This window comes from Falco peregrinus, chromosome 1 (assembly GCF_023634155.1).
Source record: "Falco peregrinus isolate bFalPer1 chromosome 1, bFalPer1.pri, whole genome shotgun sequence".
Classification (NCBI taxonomy): Eukaryota; Metazoa; Chordata; class Aves; order Falconiformes; family Falconidae; genus Falco; species Falco peregrinus.
The window spans coordinates 128,051,784-128,075,513 of record NC_073721.1 but is presented as its reverse complement, the minus strand read 5'-3'; the positions used below and the strand labels follow the sequence as shown (position 1 = coordinate 128,075,513).

The window sequence follows — 23,730 nt, the reverse complement described above, 5'->3', positions numbered from 1 at the left end:
CAGCACAGCGACAGGGCTGAGCCTTTTATCACGCACCGGGCAGGAATTAACGGGAGTTCCTCAGAAATGCTGTTCCTCGTGCGAGAGGCTGAGCGCGGGTGTGCGTGCGTGGGGCTGGGGGCGCAGAGCCCGTGTGTCCCATGCAGGGGACACAGCCGGGACTGCCTGCACACGCAGCGTCTCCAGACGCCTGCCTTCCCGCACCGTGGTACGGGAGCTGCCGGACCGGGATCGTGTGCTGGGAGTCGGTCTGCGACAGGACCCGCTCCTCGTCTCACCCTGGCGTAGGTGCGCAAAGCAGCACCATCCCAGTGGTTCACCCAGAGGTGGATGCAGGCCGCTGACGTGGAGATGGAGGGTGTAAAACCTGTGAGATAAATCCTGTGGGATTAGGAGATCGACAAGACAGCTTTAGCCAGCTCTCGGTGGTTTCTGTGGCTTTTCTCGGGAGGAGGCAGCATCGCCATGTGGGAGATGCTCTGGGCAGGGTGCCGTAGGACTTCCAGCAGTGATGTTTTTATAATTAGCATGTCTTGGCTGCTTTATCACAACAGCACCAAAGCTTTTCAGCGCAATGGCTGCTGATTTACAGAGATCCTTCAACTGCCTGCTTCAGGCCTGCAATTTCCCAAGCGTTCATGTTGCCCCTGCAAGCTTGTTGCCGTTACTTAGCCCAAACAGACTGGCTCTGGGCTTTACAAAACACGTTGGCTGCTCCTAAAGGTTTCTTTAATGTCTTACAACCTGGCTGGGTCCGTTCCAGACTCTGAAAAATTGCAGGCCCCTGCAGATGCTCTCATGTCCTTGAAGACAAGGGCTGCAGACTTGAGGAACTCCCTGGGGAGCCCATGCACTTTTGAGAGGTTCAAGAGTCCATAGCAAATAACTCCAAAATTAACCATGCAGTCCTCCCCCAAGTCCTCAAAGGCACGAGTTCAGATGAATAAAATAAATTTGGAGTTAATAGACCACGCTGAATTTAAAATATGACATTCTAAAAAAAAAAAAAAGAAGGCAGAGGGGGTCGGGAATAGAAGACTTTTCCAATAGTGAGAAACTTCCATTTTTCAAACCTTCTTATCTCCTCAATGCCTTAGCTGATTAATTGGAGACTCTCTCAAATAATTATTTTCCGGAATAGAGAATTCTTTGGCGAACAGATATTTTTTCAAATTTTTTAAATTTTTTTTTTAAAAGAAGCACTAGGGAGAAACAAAATTAGGCTTGTAAGGAGAATGAGTTACATCCTTAAGCTGGACATTGCTCGTGCTGTTCCACGGTACTGCTGCAAGATAATCACCCATTCTCCCATGCTCTGCCGCTCACCTTAATAACTCTCCCAGGATTTGATGTAATGGTTTACATAACCTTTCCAAAGCATCCTGAATTCTGATACATCCAGCACTTAAATGTGACATTGAGTCAACTCCAAAGTACTTTACAGCTGGGTGACGCTGCTTGGGGCTATCCGACACAATGAATGAAAAAGTTTCACTTACCAAGCTGAAGTGGTCATAACTTTTTAACAGCTGGAACAAATCTCAGATTTTCAAACCCTGAGCCGGGGGGAGGGTGTTTGCCTTCTTGTGCTGCCTGTGGATGCGTGTAGCACCAGGATTGATCCAGAGCAGCAACTACGTACTTGGATTCGCTTCATCTGCGTGTGGCCCCTCTGTAGGTACCTGCCTCTGAGGCCACTGGCTGGATGACATTTATAGTCAGTGGGGAGAAAAAAGGCACATCCAGGCACAATTCATCTGACCTTTCTCAGGCAGCCACCTTAGAAAGAGATTAATCCTGCCCCTGAGAGACCTTTTCTCTCCATTAGTGATACGGCAGTTCATCTGGCTTGTTCATGGATGTGGGCTGCGTTCGGGCAGGTGGATCCCCTCCATCTCCCTCCCGGGCTGTAGGATTTACGTACCCGTGTGCCCTGCCTGTGGCTCTTGGCTTGCACGCTGGGGAGGGTGCTTTGCTCCTTCCCGGGGCACTGTGCAGAGTGCATGTGTGGGAGACAGGCAGCCCTGCCTCCCCAGCACCCTCCCAGAACCCATCCTGCCTCCCCAGCTGGGGCTCTGACACGTGGCATTCGCCAGCCTAACCAGAGGCACAAGCTGAGAGGGCAGAGATAAAGATAGCCATTTAAAGATAGCCATTTTCTGATACCTGGGGCTGATTCCGCTGTCTTAAAAATCCTGCAGTAATTTCTGATGTTGATTATATATGTAAATCTGTATCTATAATAGTCTCTCTCATATATGTCTGTGTATATATATACGTACACACACGTCGATGTGTGTGTATCTAACATATGTGCTCTCAACCCACACAACATATGCGGGTCTGAAAGCTGCCGGAGCGTGTGAAGTTCCCAGCCCCGTCCTGCGTGGCACCCACAGACGGAGCGGGGTGATGCGCCCACCTCGCCGCTCGCCCTGACGTGGCATCACCCTCCCTATCCCTCCAGCTGGCATTTTTGCCCTGCACAGCACTGGTATGGGCCTGGCTGTGACCGCTGTACCCCCAGAGGCATGCGCTGCGGTGGCACCATCCTGCGCTCCCCGACGTCCTCAGGGTTTGGGCTTTTGCTGGGGAGGACAAAGGTGGTGAGGAGCCTTGCAAGGCTCAGGTAGCCCAGTGCACGTTGGTGTTATGGGATGTACTGGGCTCCCAGTGCTTCTGTGGCTCATTCATTAGTTTGTGTGTCTTAATAAATTATGCTGGCTTTCTGCCAGCAAGCATTAGCACAGGCTGGATTTGGTGGGGGAAGCATCTTAGGAATGGGAGAGAGCCAGTACCCCTAGAAAACATGGCTGTGCCCCAGGTTCACAAAGGACATTACCCCGCAGCCCTTGGGGCTTGTGCTAGTCCAGATTCTGGGCCAAAATCACTCAGAGAAGGGGTTTTTGGGTAGCAGCCGTTTCACCCTGCTGAGAAACCCACATGGCTTCAGGGCATGAGTGTCCATGACACTGAAGGTGACAGCTGGGGAGGCTGGAGGTGCCCAAGCATGATGTTCCAGGTCTGCAGGGAGAGCGGGCTCTCTGGGGTGCTGGTGGCTGTACAGCACTGAAATCCCACAGCAGCTGGAGGTGCACCCTGACCCTTTTCCCCGTCTCTAGAAAAGGCATCATGTCTCCCAGCTTCTTCTCTTCGCCAGTTTGGGTACATACATCAGGCAGCGGAATGCGGCCCCATCGCTGCCATGCAGATAGCAGCAGCATGGCAAATTGCAGTTAAGCAACATGACTCAACTTTGTAATTTCCAGCTGTAGCGTATTCAGAAATAGTCTGGAGGGGCAGATCTAACCGAGGCATGCATCTGCGGGAGCCACGGGGATGGGGAGGGAGAGCGTGTGCATCTGATAAGTTGGTCCCTTGACTGGACGTGAGCTGAGCACGACCTGCACAAGACCAAGAAGCAAAGCAGGGAGGGGAGGGAAGGGCAGGTTTAAGCAGATTTCAGGTGGGCAGCTGAGAAAGAGCCTTTCCTTAAGAGAGCTGTTGGTGTTGACGACATTAGTAGTGTCACTGATGGAGAAATTCAATCACTTCCAATGAGGGAAAAATAATTGTCTTTCGAGGTACAATGGGTTGTTGTCATTTTCCTATGACACACTCCATCAGCTTTCAATTTCTAGCACAAAAGCCCTTCGTTCTTGCTTGGGCCTCTCTAATCTGTTGCAGTGAGCACTCATGGCAGATGTGGCATGGGCTGGTGAGTCGCCTGGGAACAGAAATGTTCAAATTGTACCAAAGTGAGAGCATCACACAGACCCCGCTGGGGTGGGAAAACCAGCTCGGGTCAGCAGTCAGTGAAATATCTCCCTAAGCCCCAGGTTCTGTAAAACAAGGCAAACAGTATGGTGAGGGGCTCGCGTAGCTTGGGTGGAGAGGTTTGGGGCGACCCCCGGCACCAGGGTCCCAGGCAGGTTGGGCACAGGGATGCTCAAACCTGCTGGGGCTGGAGGATGCAGCTTTGGCTCCATCATCCCCTCCAGTATCAGTGGTAGGGATGGCGATGGAGAAGAGAGGAAGGGGAGAAGTGCGCCGCGGTGACTCAGAGCAGAGGTGTGCATGCTGGAGAGCTGGAGCTCGGCACGAAATGCTTCCCTGCCACTGGTGAAATAAGAGGTGATTAGCAACGTATCTCGGCATCCCAGCCATGGAGCCTTCTCCTCAGGCTTTTAAAGGGGAAATATATATTTTAAAATACTGCTCTAACAGGGAGAGGTAATGATGTGTTTCGAGGCAGAGATGGTATCATTCATAAAGCCCGTGCTGCTTAATTACATCAGCACCATTTAGGAGAGGAATGATTTCCCAGTGAGTTTTTGGGTTGTTTTCCCTCTGTCCCACTGTATCTCACCGTGGCTCCAGCTGTTTGTTGGGCTCTTTGGTATCTCTGTTTCCAGCTACGGCTTAAGGATGGCTGCCAGCCCCAGGGACTGGCAGACTGCCACTGTCACCAGGTGTCAGCTGCCCAAAGAGGCCCCAGAGGCTCAGGGTGGGCAGCATCATGGCATTGAGGTGATGCCATCCTATTCTGACCCGGGTTGGGGTAACAGGGGTGAGCAATGGGTTGATGCCGCTTGTGCTTTTGGGTCAATAGTCAACACTAGGTGACCCTATTTCCCTGCTGTCCTGGGTCACCAGCTCTACATTCAGTATTCCCGTGGTCTGGGGAAGATCTGCTGCCGTGCGAGATGAAGGACACTGTCTCCATCAGGCACATGGCTGTACTGCCCTTCCTGGGGCCACTGCGGGGACCCCAGGATTTTTCTAGCAGGGTCTTCCCCGATACGCTGCTGTCCCTTTGCTGAGCGTGCCGCTTGCCCCCAGACCTGCTGCCAGCCCCGCTGCCCTCCGGCCCTGCAAACCAGGGCTCATCCCGCCAGAGAAAAGCGTTTGATGCTGGTTTTATCCAACCTTACCTCGTGGTGCTTTCCCTTCGCCTGTCAGATCCAGCCTGATGTTATTTGGGTAGGAGCAGAGGGGTGGGAGTTTAGAGAGGCAAAATGGTGCTTTTTTTTTTTTTTTTTCTTGTATTCATAAGACATTTCGAGTGACACACACAGACAATAATGTATCACTCAGCCTGAGTACAGCTTGAATGGTTTAAAAATACGCTCCTGAACTTTCCACCCCTATTCATGCACAGGCACCATCCCTTTGGGGTCTGCACTTTGGCAAGAACAAGCAAGGAGTTAAGCAGCTCGGCAAGGCGAGCTATTTATGGATGTTGCAGGCTCCCTGCTCTTCTCCAATACCCCATTCAATCCTTTAATTATCTGCAGTTGTTTCTTGCTGTGTCTCACCGCATGCTCTCTGGGGGAAACCGCTGGAGCTTTGCCAGTTGGTGGGGGTGGGGGGGGTGGGGAGGGGGAAGACTCTGCCACATGGCCCAGGAAAATAAGGGACGCCGTGAGGTTGCTTATCTGTGGGCTGTGAGGGCAGCGGGGAGGCCAGGGCATGGCCGTGGGACCTTCTGGGACAGGGAAGCAGAGCTGATCGGAGCGACACCCTCGGTGGGCGCTGCCTGCGGGGCGCAGGATGTAGCGACAGAAGGTGGGAAGGGACTTCCCACATCCCCGGGTTCAGTCCCCTGCGTCTCCAAGCCCTCCCCGTGAAATGGAGCCCAGAAGCTGAAAGCCTAATGTGTGAGAGGGAAGAAGGCAGGAGGGAGTGCGTGGCTTGCCAGCCTCTGACGTCGCTGCCCTCCAGACAGCACGGGTTCTCTACAACACTGCCAGTTTTGGAGAAGAGAGCAGCTGTTGCCAGGACTCTGTGCCTCTTGTTGTTCCCCTGGCGAGCCCGCCCAGCTGCAGACTGGCTCCAGGGTATGATGAAAGCTACCCCTGCCACTTCCCTAAACCCCCTGTGAAGATGCTGCTCCAGCATCGTAAAAATTGCTGTTAATCCACTAATAGTCTTTGAGTAAGTCGACCAAACAAGAAAAGAGATGAGAATAATCTCCAGCGCCTGGGGCTGCGTAGCTGTTAATGTAACTGGCTCTTTGAGCATCCTCCATACCCCAGCCTGCACCCCACCTCCCCAGGCGTTTTGCGCTCCCGAGACCCTCTCTCGGCACCTTTTCTGGCCCTTATGAACTGTGACAAGATGGTCTGGGGGAGGCCAGCCAGGACCAGCGCCTCGTGTCCCCTCCACGCTGCAGGGAAGATGGGCACTGGGAGAGCTGGAGGGGACGAGCAGCCGCCTGCCCACCCAGAGGCTGGCCAGCAGCCAGGCCAGGGGACTGTCCCCTGGGGATCTTTGCAGATCTGTTTGAGCACAGGGTGCGGTACCCCCCAGGGCTGGCACCTGCAGTCAGTGCTGTCGGGCTGGTAAGAGCTGGGGCAGTTGCTAGTTCCATTGGTCTCAGATAAGTTGCTCATGGGAGCCGGAGATTCCTAGACTCAGATTTTCGTATAGGTCTAGTACCAAGCATGGGGGGCTGTCTTCCCTGCCAAAATCTACCTGTGTCTCTCCTTCTTCCTCCAATCCACTGCCTTTCACTTCTCTTCTGGCTTATCCTGCCAGCACCAGTGATCCTGGGAGGCTCCTGGGTCCCTCTTCCCATTGCAAACCCTGGCCCAGCTCTGCACAGGGATGGCAGGGAGAGCAGGAATCTTTTCTGGGCTTCTCACCTCCTACCTGTGCTTTCCCCCAGCTGGGTGAGGGGGCCACATGTCCTGGGGGTACACCACAAGTTGGCACCACTGGGGACTGGTGCTCAGACCCAAGAGCTTTTACAGACACGCACACACATCTGCATGGGTGAATTACCTGTCCTGTGCTTCTCCGAGCATCTGGGCTCTCCCAGCCATCCACTGTGCTCCCAGCCTGCTCCCAAGCCCATCAGCAGGGCAGGGAGGCTGCAGCCAAGCCCCTGCACAGTCCCAGCAGGCTGAACATAACCATCTCCATCTGCCACAGCAGCTGGAGGCGTGGGCAGCCCCTGCACCACACACCTGGGCTCGGGGAGCCAGTGGTGCCTCCATCTGCTCCGTCTGTGAGGAGCGGGGCCGAGCCACTGGTGCCCCTCCAGTAGCTTGGGCAGCGCGGGAGCTTGGCAGGACCACACAATCCCATAGGAAATGTCTCTGTGTTTAAAGAGCTCTTTCGGGTGGAGGCATGACTTCTGAAAAATGGCTGGGTACCGCAGGTGTCAGGGGGGTTTGGCTTCATAATCGTAACAGGGTGTGGGAGGGGGTCTCCCCTCCCTCTCTCTGGGCTCTTCATGGCATCTGTGCTCTGACTGAGCTCTAGATGGCCCTGGGCGAAGGCAGGACCCCAGCAGCCCCTGCACGGGGAGGGTGAGATGCTGGAAGGGTCCCCTGTACGCACCCCGTACAGCAGGGGTTTGGGGCTCCTCCCCCATGAGAGTGGAGGGACCCTTCCCCTGGAAGCCCATTTCTGGTGGGTGTTGATGGGTCACATGGGGCCATTCCCACAAAGCCCCCTCCAGCCCCCACGGGGACCGGGCTGTGGCGTGGGGAGCGCAACTGGGATCCGGAGGTTCCCCCTCCTTCCCCGGCTCCACTCCGTGAGAGTTTGCTGTATTCTCACCTGATTAGTGGATTTGAAATACAGCCTTTGGCTTGGAGACCCAGAATAGGTGTTTGGTTGTCTTTACTCCGCTGGGGGCTCCTTAGTGTGTCATCGCTGCCCAACACAGTTGGCGCAGCACTGTGCCTTCCACGGGGATGCTCCGCCGGGATCCCGGCTTTGTGGGGGAACCGCACCCCGGCTCCAGTTCGACAGTGTCCCACTGAGCCAGGACAGCCACGCCGTGCTCCTCCGAGCTTCCCTGGGCTCTGCCTGCAGCTGTCACACCCCTAGGCCACCGCTTGTCCCTGCATTTCATGGGGAACAGCAGGTTTCCAGGGTGGCATCGGGACCAACGGGTAGTGACCTTGTTTTGTCACTTATGCTGTCATCACCAAAACACCCCAAAAAAATAGCTGCCCATAGGGGAGAGCTGGGCCCTCTGACATTTGCTTCGTTTTACAGCAACTAATGCATCCGGCAGCATCCTCAGGAGCGCCGTGCTGTGCTGGGATAACCGAGCTCCACGCTGCCAGCAAAGCCACGGCAGCAGAGCTGCCTCCCAGGCCACCCTGGTGCCACTGGGCACCGCACTGGGCACCAGCCGGGCACAGGGCAGGACCTCCCCCAGGGGCCAGGGATGCCCCATGCTGTAACAGCCACTGCTCTCCACGAACTGTCTGCTCTGCAGAGAGCAGGGAATGTGTGTTCATTAAGTGACACTAATTGCTTGATACTTTTGCAGTGTTTCCTACCTTGTAAAGATTTGAGTCAAAAACCAGCGCCCTGAGGAACCACCTCTATTAAACTGATGTTCATTAGAGCTGACTTTGTGCTACCTCATTAGGCTTCTGTAATTGAAGGAGTCAATTGATTATCAATAGTTTCAGTTCCCTCTTCCCATGCCCACGAGGCCCTGCTGGGTCTTCTTCAGGGTCCACCATTCACTGTGTGGCTCAAACGCACCTCGCTGCTGGCAGCTGTGGACCGAAACAGCTCAGGTTGCTCCATGCATCCCCATCTCCGTGCTGTGGCCGTCGGGATGCTGGCACTGCCGGCTTTGCTGCAGCAATGCTTTCTGTGTGGGTCCTTTGCATGGCAGCATGTTCACCCTGATTTGGCTCTAGCTGCTCTAAACTCTGTTTAAAATACTTGTGATGGCTCCACTTTCTGTATCTGTTTTTTAATGCATATGTATTATATTTGGAGAGGGTGCATGTGGGGGTTCATCTCTTCAGTGACTCTCTCATGGGTGTGAAAGTGGAGCCTCCGAACCAGCTGCTCCCTGCGCGCAGGCTTGCTCTGCCTTGGCGGCATGCGTTCACTACTCCCCGGCCCACAGCGCAGGGGTGGGGGGCACAGCCCGCAGGGGGGGCCCGGCCGGCCGGCAGAGGCTGCGTGGGCACGCTTGCGTGCTGGTTTTCCTGTGCGTGGGTGCTCTGGCTGACTCCCTCGCGCAGACACGTGCTGCCTGACTCAGTCACACGTCTGCTGTTTTTAGAGGCAGCCTTCTAACACCCTGCCTCACTCAGCAGAAAATCATGGAGATGCTGTGCTTCCCCCTAGGCAGCCTGAATCCAAAGCCCCTGCACTCAGGAGCAGCCCTCGGGCTTTGCACCCTGGCCCTGGACAGACTATTGTGGTGAGAGGGCCGGCACACAGCCCTCCTGCCCTGTCCTGCCCTCGGGGTCTGCTTTCCATGCCTTCCCTGCCCCTGGGAGCAGAGCGCCCAGAGCATCCTCAGGTACCCCAGGAGCTAATACCCCATTGCTGCATCCAAGCAGAGGACCACAGGTGACATGAAGATGGTGACCGTGCAGCAGGTGAGCTGGGGATGGAGGCGGGGATCCTCCCCACCCGTCCATCCTTGCCCCCTCCCCTGAGAGCACAAGCAGGTCTCCAAAAGCTGGAGGGCAGGGGTGCCACAGGCCATGTCGCTGTAGCCGGTCCTTATGCTTTTCCCTGGGACTTCAGGTTTTTAGGCAAATGCCACTGGGCTGCCCCAGCTTGGGGTCTGCGGCGTGTCGCAAGTGACAGCAGAGACAGCGAGAGGGTAGACAGACAAGGCAAGAGGAAACTGTTGCTCCCCACCTTCGTTAGTTTTAACTAACGAGCTGTTTATAGGAGCGACATGACACCTGCTTTGCTCTTTATAAATTCAATAATTTATGAAAGGTATTAAAGGCAAAACAGCCTCCCGGATAAAGCCTGTGATGCGTGCACTCTGGGTATTAGCCAAACGGGACAATGAGCTACACTTGAATAACACACGGAGATATTTACCCTCTCTGTCTATAAATTATTAAGGGGTTTTTTGCACATAATTACACGAGCTTTTATGTTTCTCACTCCCTGCTTTTAATCCTTTTTGGAAAGGCGCCAGTCACTTATGACAGGAGCTGAGCAAACAGCAAATGTTAGAGCTGGTTTTGGAGTTGCAGGAGAGGGCACCGGCCTGAGCCCACCTGCCTTGGTGGGTGCTGGGGCTGGGGGTCTCCCCTCACACTGCTGCCAGGGCAAGGATCAAAAGGCGTGAGCTGCTGGAGACCGGGCCAGGGCTGGGGACCAGGCCAGGGTTTGGCCCTGGCACAAGGTGCTCTTCCTCTTCGGGGTGGGTTCACAGAGGTGGCTGTGAAAGTGCGAAGTAGGCTCCGGCGTTTTAATTGCTCTCCAACTGTGCATGTAAATCAATGATGTGCAGATGTAATTGGGCATGCAAATGTCACTAGAAGGCTGTTTACATGTGCAGTGTACATTAGGGGAGCGTGTATGTGTGCAAAGCAACACTAAGGATATTAGTAATAATTACGCTTCCAGGGGTGTCCGGGTGCTATGTCCACTGCCTCCTCTTCTCTGGCCTTCGGGGAGCAGAGCTCCCTCCTCGCCCTGCCCCATGCCAGATCTCCCCTTCCTCGACCGACGTGTTTGCTCCCCAGTCCCTGCCCAGCCTCCAGCAGAGCTCGGCTCCCTCCCCTGCTCCCCAGCATTGCCTTTCCCTGCACGGCGTGCCAGGCTGGCTGCAGCCCCAGCCGAGGCATGCCCATCTCTCTGCCTAGCTCACCAGGCAGGGGCCAAACCTCTTTTAAACATTAAGGTGAAGAGCCCATTTCATCCCCACCAGGCACCGTGACCCTTTCCGTTAGTTGCCAAGCATCTGTGAGTCAGCCCCAGCGGGACGTCTCCCACACCACCTTCCCGTCCTCCTTGTCCAACACAGCCTTTTCTTTCTCTGCGTGGGCATTTGACACGACCCTCATGTCCTCCATGCTCACTGTGGTCTTCAGGCCCTCTCTCCTTTGTGTAAAGATCTTTAATCATTGCTCTTTGTCCCATTGTGTGGCTCCTATTCTTACACCAAGCTGTTAAAAAGCTGTCACTGTCATAACTTCCTTGTCCCAGAAATTATCTTTCATCTCCTGGATGTGGGCTACAATAGACACTGAGATGCTTGATATTATTAATACTGTCTGTATATGTGTCAATGAGCTTAAGAATTTAATGGAGCCTTTTCCCACAGCCTTTCAGCCAGCGTGTTTGGGCTGCTTGACAGAGCAGTCAAGCTATCAGGCACTTGAGTCAGGCTGACATTAGGACATGTGCCCTCTCTCCACAGCAGAGTGTTTCGAAGCAAGGGCTAATTTCCACAGCCTGAGCTCGAACAGGACAGGCAGTGCCCTGGCAGAGACCTGGCTGAGCTGGGCTGGGGCAGCCCCTGTGCTCTAGCAGCTCATCTCCCCTTCGGCGGCACCTGCTTGAGGGAGGCTACAGAAAGGCCCTTTTTTCTCCCCTTTCTACCTGTTCCCTGCAGCGTCATGGAGGTCCTGTCATGATTTGAGATAGGCAAGGCACGATTTGAGACAGGCAAGGCATCTCCAACCTCTCACCTTGCTTCAGCTGAGCAGGGATGCCTGTGGGTGGGCTGGGCTGCATCTGCTGCCAGAGCAAGCAGCTTCCCAGCAGGCCCAGCTGGGCATGGGCAGCGCGGTGGGATCGCCCTCCGTGGCCTGCACAGCCCGAGCCCATGTCAACAGCGATGTTGCATGGCTCCTGCCACAGCTGTCCCAAGCGGGCGGCTGGTGTCGAAGGATTTTTGGTACATTGCCTCCTTCTGCTCCAAATCAATCAGCTGACCAGGGCAAGGAGCAGTACAAGACAGTACAGAGAGAAACCATTATGATAATACTTGATAACGATCCTCAATTTCACTCAGGAGCAGCCGAACAATGCAGGATTTGGACTCCCTCCAGCTGATAATGAGAAGCCACTGGACTGACTCAGCCTGCTGTGAGGAGGCATCAGTACACATCCAGATGGCCATGGGGATGGGGGAGCAGGAATATCCTGCATTGCCCCTTCATCCCACTCCCCCCACACACACCCTGAAATGTCACCACCTCCAAGGAAGAAAGCACACGTGACCTAGGAACACGTTTCTCCCCTGAGTGACTGTGTCTGCAGGGGCCAGGTGCTCTCGGGCATCCTCAGGAACAGCTCCTGTTGCCCGGAAGGCGGCGTCCCCAAGGCGGGCAGGGGAGGTCTGTGTGCACGTGTTGTGCAAGGCACAACATGAGATGTCTGGGGCGCTTTTCCATCCCCATCCCAAGCAGCCAGGAGGTTACAGCTGCCTTCTCTGGGGACTGGTTAATACTGGGCAGGATGGAGGAGGCGGCTGCCGGCCAAGCCCAGGGGAAACACAGGGCACCCTCCCCTCCTGGTGCGCAAGGGCAGGGTGGGTGCAGACCCTCCCTCTGCCCATGCTGCAAAGGGAGGAGGCTGGCGGGGCAGACAGCCGATCTGGCGTTCCCAGAGCTGGTGCTGGCAGTACTTCAAGGTGTGGTACATCTTATCTCAGCCTGGCATTTGCACGTTTTTTCTCAGCTCAGCTTGTTAAGACAAAAGTGTGAAAATTTGAAAGAAAAGGAAGTATAATAATAATGGGAGTAATTAAAATCCATCTCCCTCCTGCCAGCTCAGCCCTTTCTAGACCTTTTGTGGGATTCCTGGACACGTGCGCTGAAACCAAGAGAGATGAGAACATCCCAGCTAGCCCTGTTGAGGGGCAGGTCTGCTCCCTGCTGCCCAGGTGGGAGGCTCGGTCCCTCACGCAGTGTGCAGGTGCCACCTCTCTGGGAGGGAGCTCAGAGCAGGGATAAACTCCTGCCTGCAGAAGGGAACCATCTGCCACAGCCCGTTATCATCTGAGGATGGCAGTGGCAAAGAGCTGGAGCATCTGTCTGAGGGATGAGGCCCCGCAGATGGACACCCAAATGTTCTTGCCACTCCCTGCAGGTTTTAAAGACGAAAATGTTTGATGAGGGCTTGTGAGCGGAGCTGCTATCTGTGGTGTCCTCTGCAGCCTGGGGCTACAGGGAGTTCAGGAGGAGATAGTGACGCTTGCAGGACAGGGATGCCCCTTGAGTCACTCCATGCTGCAAGAAAGAGGTTGACCCAGTTGAGTGGGTCTTTTTGGCCTCCCTCAACACCTAGGGTTGGTCTCCAGAGCATGGGGGAGGCCAGTGAAGGTGATGGGAGAGGGTAAAAAAAGCGTATCTACTGCAAAGCTGCCAGCTGCAAATAGATAGGGATTGTTAGCTGGGACAGGAGACCGGTGAGGTTTGGTTGCATGCTTCTGGCTTTCCCCAGCACTTTGTCACCCATGCTACACCACCTCGGGGACCTGAGCAGTAAGCTCACCCTTACCTCTAACTCTGAATGCCCTTCTACAAAAGTAGCCCCTTGCCAGGAATGGTAGCACCCAGTTATTCTGTTCTTTTTCCCAGTGTCCCATTGATGCCCTTCTCCCAAGTAACATTATGAACTCACCCCCTCTGAGCCACATCACTGCTCCTCTTCAAGCAGGACCTTCATACCCAGCATGTGTTAAGGGTGGGCTGTGTTACCGTCTGCGTGCGAGGTGGTCTCAGCCCTCGTGTTAATTGTGGTGGTGAGATGCTGGCCAGTGGTGGCCCGTGAAGGGCTGGGGGCAGCCTGACAGTTCCAGGTGGGTCTGAGCCTCTGGTGCTGTGCTGCTCACTGGTCCCTGGGGAATGCGCCTTGGCCTCACCCCTGGGCAGCTATCCTGACTGCTCACTGCTGTAGCAAACGGCTACACCAGGGCTGCGTGACGGCAACGTTCTGGTGCAGGGAGGCCACAAAGGAACCGCCAGCACAGAGCTTACGATGATGGGTTGGCAAATGCAGAAACGTGGGAGCCTTGAGGGCTTCTGAGCAGGTGCTGGTGCAATTCCTACTGCAGAGATCAACAGGGTTTGTTGCTGCTAGGATCTGCCTTTGGCCAAGGCATCCTTGGGGCTTTTGCAGTGAAGGACATGTTGCCATGCGGTGGGGTGAGAGGTACCCCTTTGCATTTGGAGGAAGGGAAGAGCCCAAATGGCAGCGTGGTTCCTTAGGGAGACAGGCGTCCTGGCTCCTCTTAAACTCTGGTGCCATGGATAGGGCCTTTGTGCTCCTGTGCTCAGCTAGGAGAGCCGTTACTAAGTGATGCTTGCTTCTCGCCGTGCTCCCCATCCTCCCTATCACCTCACCCCACTGCTGACCAACGTGCACCACCCTAGCTGGCAAAGCAAACCAGGGCTCTGCTCCTCTACAACGGCTGGTGAGCCCGTGCTGCCCTCGCTTCTGCTGCACTGCTCCCTTCGCTTGCCCGAGTCACACATTGCACGCGGAGGTTACAGAAAAGGCAGGTTTTGCGCAGGACTTTTCTATAGGAGAGGTGTGCGTGGATGCCATCTTAGCTCAAAAGCTCATCTCTGGTTCTGCGCCGCCGGGGTGGGGACGGCAGCAGAGCCAAGGTGGGAAAGACGGTCTTGGAAGGCCCCCTGCTTCCAGGCAGTGCATAGCATCGCTCTCCCATGGCCACCAGTGCTGCTCGCATGGCGTAGTTGCTGTATCTTTGTGGAAGGGCTGAGGGGAAATTTCCCTCTCTCACATCAGACGATGCCAGGAATGATTTGCGGGGGGGTTATTATTGAATACACAATGCCCTGCACTTTACTGGAGCTTTAACCATGGGGGAAGCATTAAAAACAGCATTCGGAGCTCTTAGCCTGTCTTTTGTCCTCTGTTTGTTTTTTCTGGCCGCTTTCAGATTGCTGGCTTTGTCTGTGTTTGTGAAGTGCTATTAACATCGATGGCATCGCTGAAATAGCCATAATAATAAGAGGCATCGATCTGCACTGAGTAAAGGTCTGAGGACCACTGAGAGGGGCCAGGCTGAATTTCCTTGATGTCAGGAGCAGAGTGTGCATGCACACACAATATGCTCTCACCTCCCCGTCTTTCTTGCCATGAGGATCCTTTGCCCGAGCCCACACAGGGCTGTGTGCCTGACGGGCACCCACCCCCCAGCCCAGCCAGGGTCTGCGCCCGCAGGAGGAGGCGGCAGCCCAGGGGTGGGCAGGAGTGCCGAGCGGGAGCAGGGAGCTGGAGTGATTCAGCCCTCAGCTGGCGAGCTCGCAGTGCCTACCCTTTGTTTATTCCTGCTCCGCTCAGAAGCTTGCGTGTGCTGTGCGGGAGGATAACAGGCTCTGCTGCGGGGAGGCAGTGGCTTCTGCCAGAGTGCGGAGGGGGGCTCGCGTTGCCCTGGGTTTGCTCGTAGCCCACTGCAGGGACATGGAGCTTGGGACAGCCGCTGTGTCCCGTGCTCCATGGCACATTTGGTGGGCATTTGGCCCAGCTCTGGCACGCCTCCCGGCAGGCTGGGGGGGGCTCATCACCCAGGAGAGACCTGGGGCGAGCACAGCTCCGCTTTCGCAGGGGGGAGGAAGGGAAGCCTGCCTGGAGGGATGCTCTGCATGGGAATCTCCACCCCTGGGCTTGGTTAAATGGCTGGTGGAGGAAGGCCAAGCTGCCACCTTCCTCAAAAGCTCCCAGTGGCTAAAAGAGCCGTCCAAGGGAAGGCTCATGGGATCCAGCAATGGGACTCCCGCAGAGCCTCTGGCCCCAGCCGGTGCCAGGCCCTGGTGCAGCGGTCTTGGGTCTGCTCTGGCCTGTGGCCAGCCACGCTGCAGGGACAGCTGGGCAGGAGCAGGACAGAGCGGGAAGTGCCCCAGGAGAGCCCTGAGAGAGGAAGCGGGAGGGGAAAGTGCACATTAGAAGCAAAGTTTGCGTCCATTACTGCCGGAGAAATCAGCCTCTGCTGAAAGAGCCAGCGCTGGGCAAATCTGCTAATGCTGCTCGATAAATCAGTGTCCATTATGGAAGGGGTGAAGCAGTGGGCAGCATCAGGAAGCTGTGCACTTAGTCCTGAATGAGATGCCACCAGCTTAGCGTGTGCTGAGCCTCTGAGGAAGCCTTTGGGATCCCCAAGTCCCAGATCAGTCCTCAGAGGCGTGTGGTGTCGTGTCGTCCCGTGTCCGTCCACCCCCCCCCCCCCCCCCCCCTTGCAGCCCTTTTCCTCTGGGGAGGGGGTGCAGTGAAAAAAGAGGAGCAAAACGCTTTGCAGAGGTGGCTGCTGTAGCACGGAGCCTCCGAAACCTCCAGGGTAGCCGGGCACCTGCCCGCGGCGGGCTGGGCAGGGGCTGGGGCAGGGGCTAGGCGCCGGGGCGAGCGCGGCCCCTGCGGGCCGCCAGGCTGCGCCCCGGGGGCTGCACGGGGCTGCGGGGGCGAGCGGCCCCGGCCGGCCGCGGGGGCAGGTGCCACGACCCCCGCCCTCCGGCCGAAAGCGCCGCTGCCCGCGGGGGTCGGGGGGCTGCGCCCGCCCCCGGCTCCCCCCTCCCAGCCGCGCCGGAGCGGGGGAGGCGGCGGGAGGAGGGACCGGCCGCCGCCGCCGCTCCCGTCCCCGCACCGCCCCGCGCCCGCCGGCGGCTCCTCCCGGAGGGGAGGCGGGGGCCGGCGCGGCGGCTTTGAGCGCGGCCCCGCCGCGGCAGACCCGGCCGGCGGCAGCGGGGCGAGCGGAGCCCGGGCCGTGCCAGCCCGCCCCGGGGGGGCGATGCCGCCGCCCCGCAGCGCCGCCGCCGCCGGCCGCCCGGGGGAGGGGAGGCAGCCGGGGGCCGCGCGTCCCTAGGGCGGCCCCGAGCGGCCCCGGTGCCCGGCCCGGCCCTCCCCGGGCTCGGGGCTGGGGGGCGGCTCGGACCCGGGAGCGCCGGCGCCTCTCGTGCTGCCGCTGCGGAGAGGGGGAGCTGCGTTACTGCAGGTGGAGGCTTGGCGGAGGGGGGGCCGGGGGAGATGCCATTTCTGACCGAGGGAGACCGCCGGCGAGGATGAGATGCAGGTACGCGGAGCGGGGGGACGGGGGCTGGGGGAGCGGGGGGGGGTCCGTGCCCCCCAGGCCCGGAGCCGTGGCGCTGTCCTCGGGCCGGACCCGCGCCGGGGCTCGGGGCCGGGACCTTGATGCGGGTGCCCGGCTTGCACCGAGGTGCGGGTACCGCGGGGAGGGGCCGGCGGGGCCGGGGGCTGCCCGCCGCGGGGCGTGGGGCTGGGGGGGACGTGTGTCCTGCTGTCCTCCATCCCCTCCGGTGCTGCTGCCGCCGCCGCCCCGCCGTGCCCGGGCGGCTGCCCGCTGCTGAGCCCCCTCGCCCCCCCAGGACCCCTGCGCTGCCCCCCGCAGCCCCTCTGCAGCCAGGCGGGGCTGGGGTCCCGGCCACCCGGAGCTGACTCGCCCAGCTAAGGGCTGGGGCTGGGTGATGCTGAGGGGAGCACAGAGCTGCATCCTGATGTGGGAGCTCTCCTCCTCCTCCTCCCGGTAGTTAGGCAAGCCGGTCTGGAGCAGATTACATATTCAGGTAGGGTATGGCCGGGACAGCGCTCCCTGCCAGGGCTTGCTGGGGAGCAGGGGGATCAGCCTTCAGGCAGGCTGTGCCCGGCTCCCCGGCCCGGAAGGGTTAATTCAAGAGGAGGAATGGGCCCTCTGCCTGACCCCGAGGCAGAGGCACGAAGGGTTAAATACGGGCAGGGAGGGCTCGCCAGCCCTGGGTGACCAGGCTGGAGGCAGGAGCCATGAAGGGGGATAATTTTTCTGGGTGGGGGCTAACCTCTCCATCACCAGCCCCCCAGCCTGGAGGCAGGTGAGTCGGGGCCGTGGGGAGTTACTGCCTGATGGGATGGTCCCTCAGTCGCCGGGGCGGGGGTTCTGGGAGCGCTGAAGGGTCCCCCAGCCTGGGCTCAGCCCCACGTACAGGAGCCAGGGAGGAGAATGGCAGATGCTGGGGAGGGTCAGGCTGCCAGCATGGGCTGAGCCTTCGGTTTGCGTCTGGCAGAAAAAAGAAGGGGTTCATGTTGAAGGGGCTTCGCAGGGCAGACGGATTTTGAGGATGCCCAAGAGCCTGCTGGCCAGAAGGGCTTTGGGAGCCCTCCCGGGCAGTGCCATTGCTTGTCACGCTCTGATGCTGTGTGTAGGTTATCGGATTTTTCACCTTGCATCTTGGATGTATAAATAGGTAGAGGCATGGTTTGCTCCAGGTGCTGGAGGTGCCACCTCCGAGAAGAAATAGGAGTGTTGGTGCCGTGAAAGTGATTTGCACTAGGAGGGAGGGATGGTGGGTGAGCGTGGGCACCGGTGGGATGATGTCTCCTCGCCGCCGGTACGTGCTGTTTGGCGAGCTGAGGCTGTGCCGCCTCTCTCTGCCTTCACTAGCCCAGCTACCGCCTGAGCAGTCGCCATCCACGGTCCTTCCCAGCAAGCGATCCTGGCTGCTGGCCTGCAGCAGGGGACTGGTGTGACAGCCCCACGCTCGCACCCAGCCCAGGGTGCAGAGCAGCTCAGGCATCCCCAGGAGCAGCCCCACTCCACAGATCTGCTCCTTCTCCCTTCTGCCTCCATCTCCCCTTCCCCTGCACCACCTACCGGAGCCCTGCTCTGAAATGATATCCCTTCCCCAGCCCCATCCCAGCCCTCCCGTCAGCCTTAACCCTTTCCTCGCTGCTCTGCCACTTGCAGCAGCCCTGACCTGACCTTCCTGCCTGCCGGAGCAGCAGCGTGGAGGTGCCACCAGCCAGCCCACCGCCACGGGGGTGCAGGGGTCTCGGCAGAGCTGCCTGCGCGGCCCAAGCCATCCCACCTCAAAGGCAGCGACCCCAGCCCCACGCCAGCCCCATAGCCCAGACCTGTGTGCGACCCCTTTCCTCCATGTCCCTTCACTGGTTTCAAGCGCACGCCTTGTCCCTCTCCTGGACCCCTTGCAAGTGCCAATGGCCAGTGACACCTCGTGCCTGTGCCAGGTGCCACAGAGCCGAGGGACAGCCTCACTGTCCTGGTGCACAGAACCCGTGCCGTTCCCCTGCCCATCTCAGCCCCCTGCCCATCCCAGCAGCGTGGGCTGGGTCTCTGTGGGAGGCGATGTCTGGGCTGGCTTTGCCTTCTCGCCTGCTGCTCCTGGCTCCTGGAGCACGTAGCTTGGTAGCTTCATACCAGGGAGGAGAGGTGTGCTCTGCAGCTCGCCTAGCAAGGCTGGTGAGCAAGGCCCAGAGGGAAATGTGTCCCTGGGCTAAAGCCTCTGTGTCTTCTGGACACACTGGGGCAGTTTTCCTGGTAGCCAGGCTCTTCTGCTCCCTCCCCAGGGCCTGCACTCTGAGACAGGGACAGAGGCTCCCTGGAGGCAGCAGTGTCCCTGGTGGGCACTGTGCCGGTTACCAGGAGCAGGAGGGGGCTTCTCCTCCTCTCTGGGCCATGCCTCCCTGGCCAGCAGCTCGGGGCAGTGGCACCTGCCTGCACCAGGCGTTCGGGAGGCTCCCACGGGATGGGCAGGAAGCGACTGGAGGAGATACTGGAGCTGAGTTACAGCGCCTGGGGAAGAGTCAGGTTTTCCAAGCTTCTTTGTGGAGGCACTAATTACAAAACCAGTGGTTATACTTCTGTAATACCGTACCATGCTGCAGTTACTCTACACCTGTAACGTAGTTAGTCTGTGATACCTCTAATGACCACTGTTTCATATCACTGGAAGGTTAGCAGCATGACTGGATGACTTATTATTCCTTTAGTTTGCTACTTCATACAGTCACTGTAACGATGCTGAAGTTGATACTGCTTGATGTATGTAACAAGTATAAAATCCTGTAACTTGAGGTTTTATTTCAGGGGTTGATAAATCACTTTCTAATAAGGCCACAATGATAGTGTAATAATAGTGTAATTACAGTTGCTGAATTATAAAGCACAACTGAACCTACTCAGGCTCAATGAGGATTAATAACCTCATCGGGTGTTGCCTCACGTGCGTGGTTGTTGCTGGGCTGTGATGGGCCTGGGGGTGTTGGACAGCTGCTGGGTGCGGTGACAGCTCTGGGGTGACACCTGTGTCGGGGCTGGAAGTTGGACCCCATCCTCTCGAGGTAGGGGAGGACGTGTTTGCAATGGGCACATCTCTGTGAACGTCCTGGTGGAAAACGAGACTCTGCCGACTCTTTTGTGAAGCTTCAGTTGTGGAAATGGCTGGAGAGACACTTTTCTGTGTCACCTCAGAAGAGTCCTGCCAGCCCTTGGGTCCCCCTTGGCTTGTGGCCCCTTGGGCAGTTTGCTTGGGCAGTGCTGGCGCTGGGGTGGATGTTAGTGGTGCCCTTGGCTCTCCTGTGGTACATACTCGCCCTTTATGCTTGTCACTGGCCACCGTGGCAGTGGTTCTGGGCCAGCAAGAGGAGGGCACAGCCGGCAATGCAAGTCACGGCACAGCTTGGCGAGGCGGGTGTTTGCCCAGCTCTCAAACACATCCAATGCACTGAGTCAGCAGCTCTCCCCCATCCTCTGCTAAACCCCGGGAAGGGAGCAGGGTTTGTCCTAGCATGGGCAGAAATGGCTTTGGGGGGGAAAAGAGCTGGAAGAGCTTTTCAGGTAGTGAAGAAGGCTGGGATGGGAGAGAAGTGGGCTACAAACGCTTAACTCAAATCAAACAACCCAAGAAAAATAAAGGGAGAAAGCAACTGAAGGCCACAGCCTCAATTTTCTTCTGAGTCAGTTGTTTCCCTCTTCTCTCTCTCCATATGTTGGAGTTAAAATTGGAGCTTGCGGGGGGGAATGGCTGCATGGCGAGGGATCTCCACGCCTTTGCCGCATGTCCCAGCTCCCTGCGACCCTGGCTGGGGCCGTGTCTTACAGCCTCTGGGACAGTGTCAAGGCCTGTGTGATACAGAGAGGGAGAGGAGCAGCTGAGGACGGGGCTGGCTTGGGGAAGGGGGGACACACCAGCTGTAGCCCCCCGCAGTGCTTCCCCAGCCCCAGGGCTGCTGTCAGCAGCGCAGCCTCTGCCCTCCCTTGGCATGGCGAGCCGGGAGAAAGATGGGTTGTACAAAGGTGGCTGTGTCTGAGTGGGCAGCGTTAATTGTCAGCTTGACCCAGGCAATTGAATAAACGCTGATAAATGCCACAGAGGGGCCTCATCTCTTTAGCCCAGGCAGGGAGCACGAGGCTCCCTCCAGCCCTGAGAGCAGCAGGTTGCACCAGCTGGCTTGGGAAGGGGGGAGCGCCCAGCTTGAGCAGAGACACCCCCCCCACCGCTGGAGTTAACAGCTGTGCTGGGGCAAGACACGGGTGATTCCCACCTCTCAGGAGCAGCAGTTAGGAGTGAGTGACAGAACCCACTCAGGCCATGCCTTGCCCTGCCGAGGGGATGCGCAGAATACATTGATGCATTGGCAGCAGCACGGCCATGGCGGGGGGAGCCCTGCCATGAGCCCCACCAGCGGCTCAGTCCTCCCTCTGGCCTCGCCAACACCTCGGCCACCATCCCTTGTCCTCCATGGCTCCATACCCCATCCAAACAGCACCTCCTAACTAGCATGGGACCAGGCTAGGCAGCAGGTCAGCATCCCTGTTGTGGGGGCCAGGGAGCTTGGCTTCGTTTCACTCGTTCTCCTGGTTAAGCACAGAAATGGTGTCTGTTTTTAACCACCCTGCATGCTTTCTTCTGTATTTTTTCCCACATGTGTCTCTAAGCCAGTCAGCCTTCTGGTGCCCACGGCATCCTGCAGTGGACATGTGTCCACACAGGGACATGACTCTCCTGGGTTCCAGAGGAGGACCCATGTGTCTTGGTCAGAGGCCAAAGGCTTTTCCCACTGAAGCTCTCCTGTCCCTTGTCTCAGGGCTGGGCTTGGTGTCCTGAGCTGGGGACAGTCCTGTGGGCGAGCTGGAGGGTCCCCATGGGGAGTGGCGACAGGCTGAGGAGGTGCAGGACTAGGCTGTGCCTCCTGGGACACGGTTCCAGCGGCCCAACATTGTCCGGGTGATGCTCAAATGGCAAAATACCTGCTGGCAGTCATCGGGCTGGGCCGATGCCTGCGCTGGGGGACAGGCTGGCCACTGCTCCCTGAGCGGTGTGCCCACGAGCACCCAGCCCCTGCCCTTGCTGCTGGGGGGTCCCTGGGCTGGGCACCCATGGGAGCCCTGCCCCTGCCCCCCTGCACAGCCCTCACTTCCCTGGCAGCCCTCCCCCACCACGCCACATTGCTCTTAGTGATCTCAATAGGACCCACAAATATTTTTTTTGTCATTTCTGTTCCGTTTCTGCATCAGAATGCAAAACATTAAATACCACTCTTGTAATTATGGTTAATTTCATAACCAGCACCTTAATTGGATTGGTCTCTGATGGGGAATTCTTGTAGGAGGGAGAAGCAGAAATATTTTGACGTAATCTATTCTTTCAGCTCTTTGTTTGGATTTGAGATGTCGAGTGTGAAATGGGAAACAACTGATATAGACCTCCGAGGCAACCTGGGGGTGGCGAGCGAAGTCTGAGCACTCTCAGAGGCTCTTCTTACCATCCGTGCAGGCAAACCTCTTCCTCCACCGCCCCTCTGAACGGGGGGCAGTCACCAAGAGCCAATTTGATGTGGTCTAACCCGAACCGTGAGCTGGGGGGACATTGCGGGTGAGCATTGGCTTGGTGGCTTGCTTCTGCCCCAGCTCCACTGGTGAGTGGCTTGTGCATTGTGCCACAGAGCAAGGCACAGCAAGGAGGGTTAGGTAGGAAAAGTAGATGGCAGGTGTAGCTGTGCTGTAAATGCGCGTGTGCTGCAGGAGCCGGGTGATAAAGGGAATTAGGGCCACAGCGGCGAGCAGCAGGAAAACCTTCTTGCCTGTCCCGCGCTGGGGGAGCAGCCTGGCACGGCTCTGCAAGGTCCCAGTGGGTCCAGATCTGCTGCTGGGACCTCAGGGATGTGAGGGACAGCCAAAGGGACACCTCTTTTCTGCTGGCTGTTGGGCAGGCAAGGGCCGACCAGCATCCCCAAGCCCAGAGAGGGACACCAGCCCCTCTTGTGCCCTGGTCAGCCAGGTTATTTCAGCACTGCTGCTGAGGGCAGCAAGTCCTGTGGGGGCCCTGGGGGCCCCCCAATGCCCAGCTGGGGTTGTGCCATGCCACGGCCATCCCACAGTGCTAGCATGCTGTGTATCACGCTGCCGCTTTGGGCCTGAGCTACGATTTGCTCTGGGAAACATGGAATTGCGCTGCCATTAAACTGATTTGTGCTCAGCCTGTTTATCCTTTTCAATGGAAGTGATACAGAAGCTGAACCGAAATGGAAACCCTGGCCTTGCGTTTCCGATTTAATTTCTATGCACTGTACTCCCCCGTGATTACTTTTGTTCTCACGTACAGTCCAGAGTGCAGGCTCTGTATTATTATCAGCGTCACTGGGGAGAAGGAGGAAGGGGCGGAAAGCATCTCTTTCAGCTCAAGCAAAACGCAACAAAACCAGCCCAAAGCAGCAGGGGAACCACTCCATCCCCACAGTGGGTCCCTCCTTTTTGTCCCTGCCCATGGGCTCAGTGCAGTTGCCTGCGGGAAGACGGAGAAAGCCGAGGACCGGCACGGCTCCCCGCAGCGCGGCTGAGGCTGGTCATGCTGACACCCCGTATCGTAGGCATCAAACCCACGGCGCTTTTCACCCCTGCGCCAGCAGCTTCGCACTGCGCCCTTCCCCAGCACGATGCTGCAGGACAGCACTGCGCTTTCCAGGACATGTTCCCAAAGCACCTGGGGCTGAGATTTGCTGAGGCACAGCACCCGCAGCCGGCGCCGGCTCGGCTTGGGGCACTAGTGAAATCAATGCGTTGGATTTCATGAAATTGCCCTGAAAAAAACAGCATTTCCAGTGCTTTGTTTCTCCTCTCAGCCATCATTTCCCACCTTTTCCTTCTTGCTTGGCCGGGACCTGAGGCTTGGGTGCAGTGCCAGGACCCCAGGAGCTCTGTGCGTAGCCCCCATACTTGCAGAGGACACGTAT

The 23,730-nt window shown here is 57.6% G+C and overlaps 1 protein-coding gene across 4 annotated transcripts in view; it reads left to right on the top strand.

Annotated features, from left to right (window-relative positions):
* LINGO1 (leucine rich repeat and Ig domain containing 1) overlaps window positions 1-23,730 on the top strand; it is a 169,656-nt gene that overhangs the window by 134,903 nt on the left and 11,023 nt on the right. The window contains exon 1 of one of the 4 annotated variants that reach the window (XM_055793495.1): window positions 16,254-16,780. The exons of 2 other annotated variants lie outside the window; for them this stretch is intronic. In XM_055793495.1, coding sequence (XP_055649470.1) covers window positions 16,775-16,780 — 6 coding nt within the window. In that variant the 5' untranslated portion in view covers window positions 16,254-16,774. Of the gene's footprint in view, window positions 1-16,253; window positions 16,781-23,730 lie in introns of those variants that run through there. One more of the 4 variants, XM_055793503.1, reaches the window with a different exon arrangement.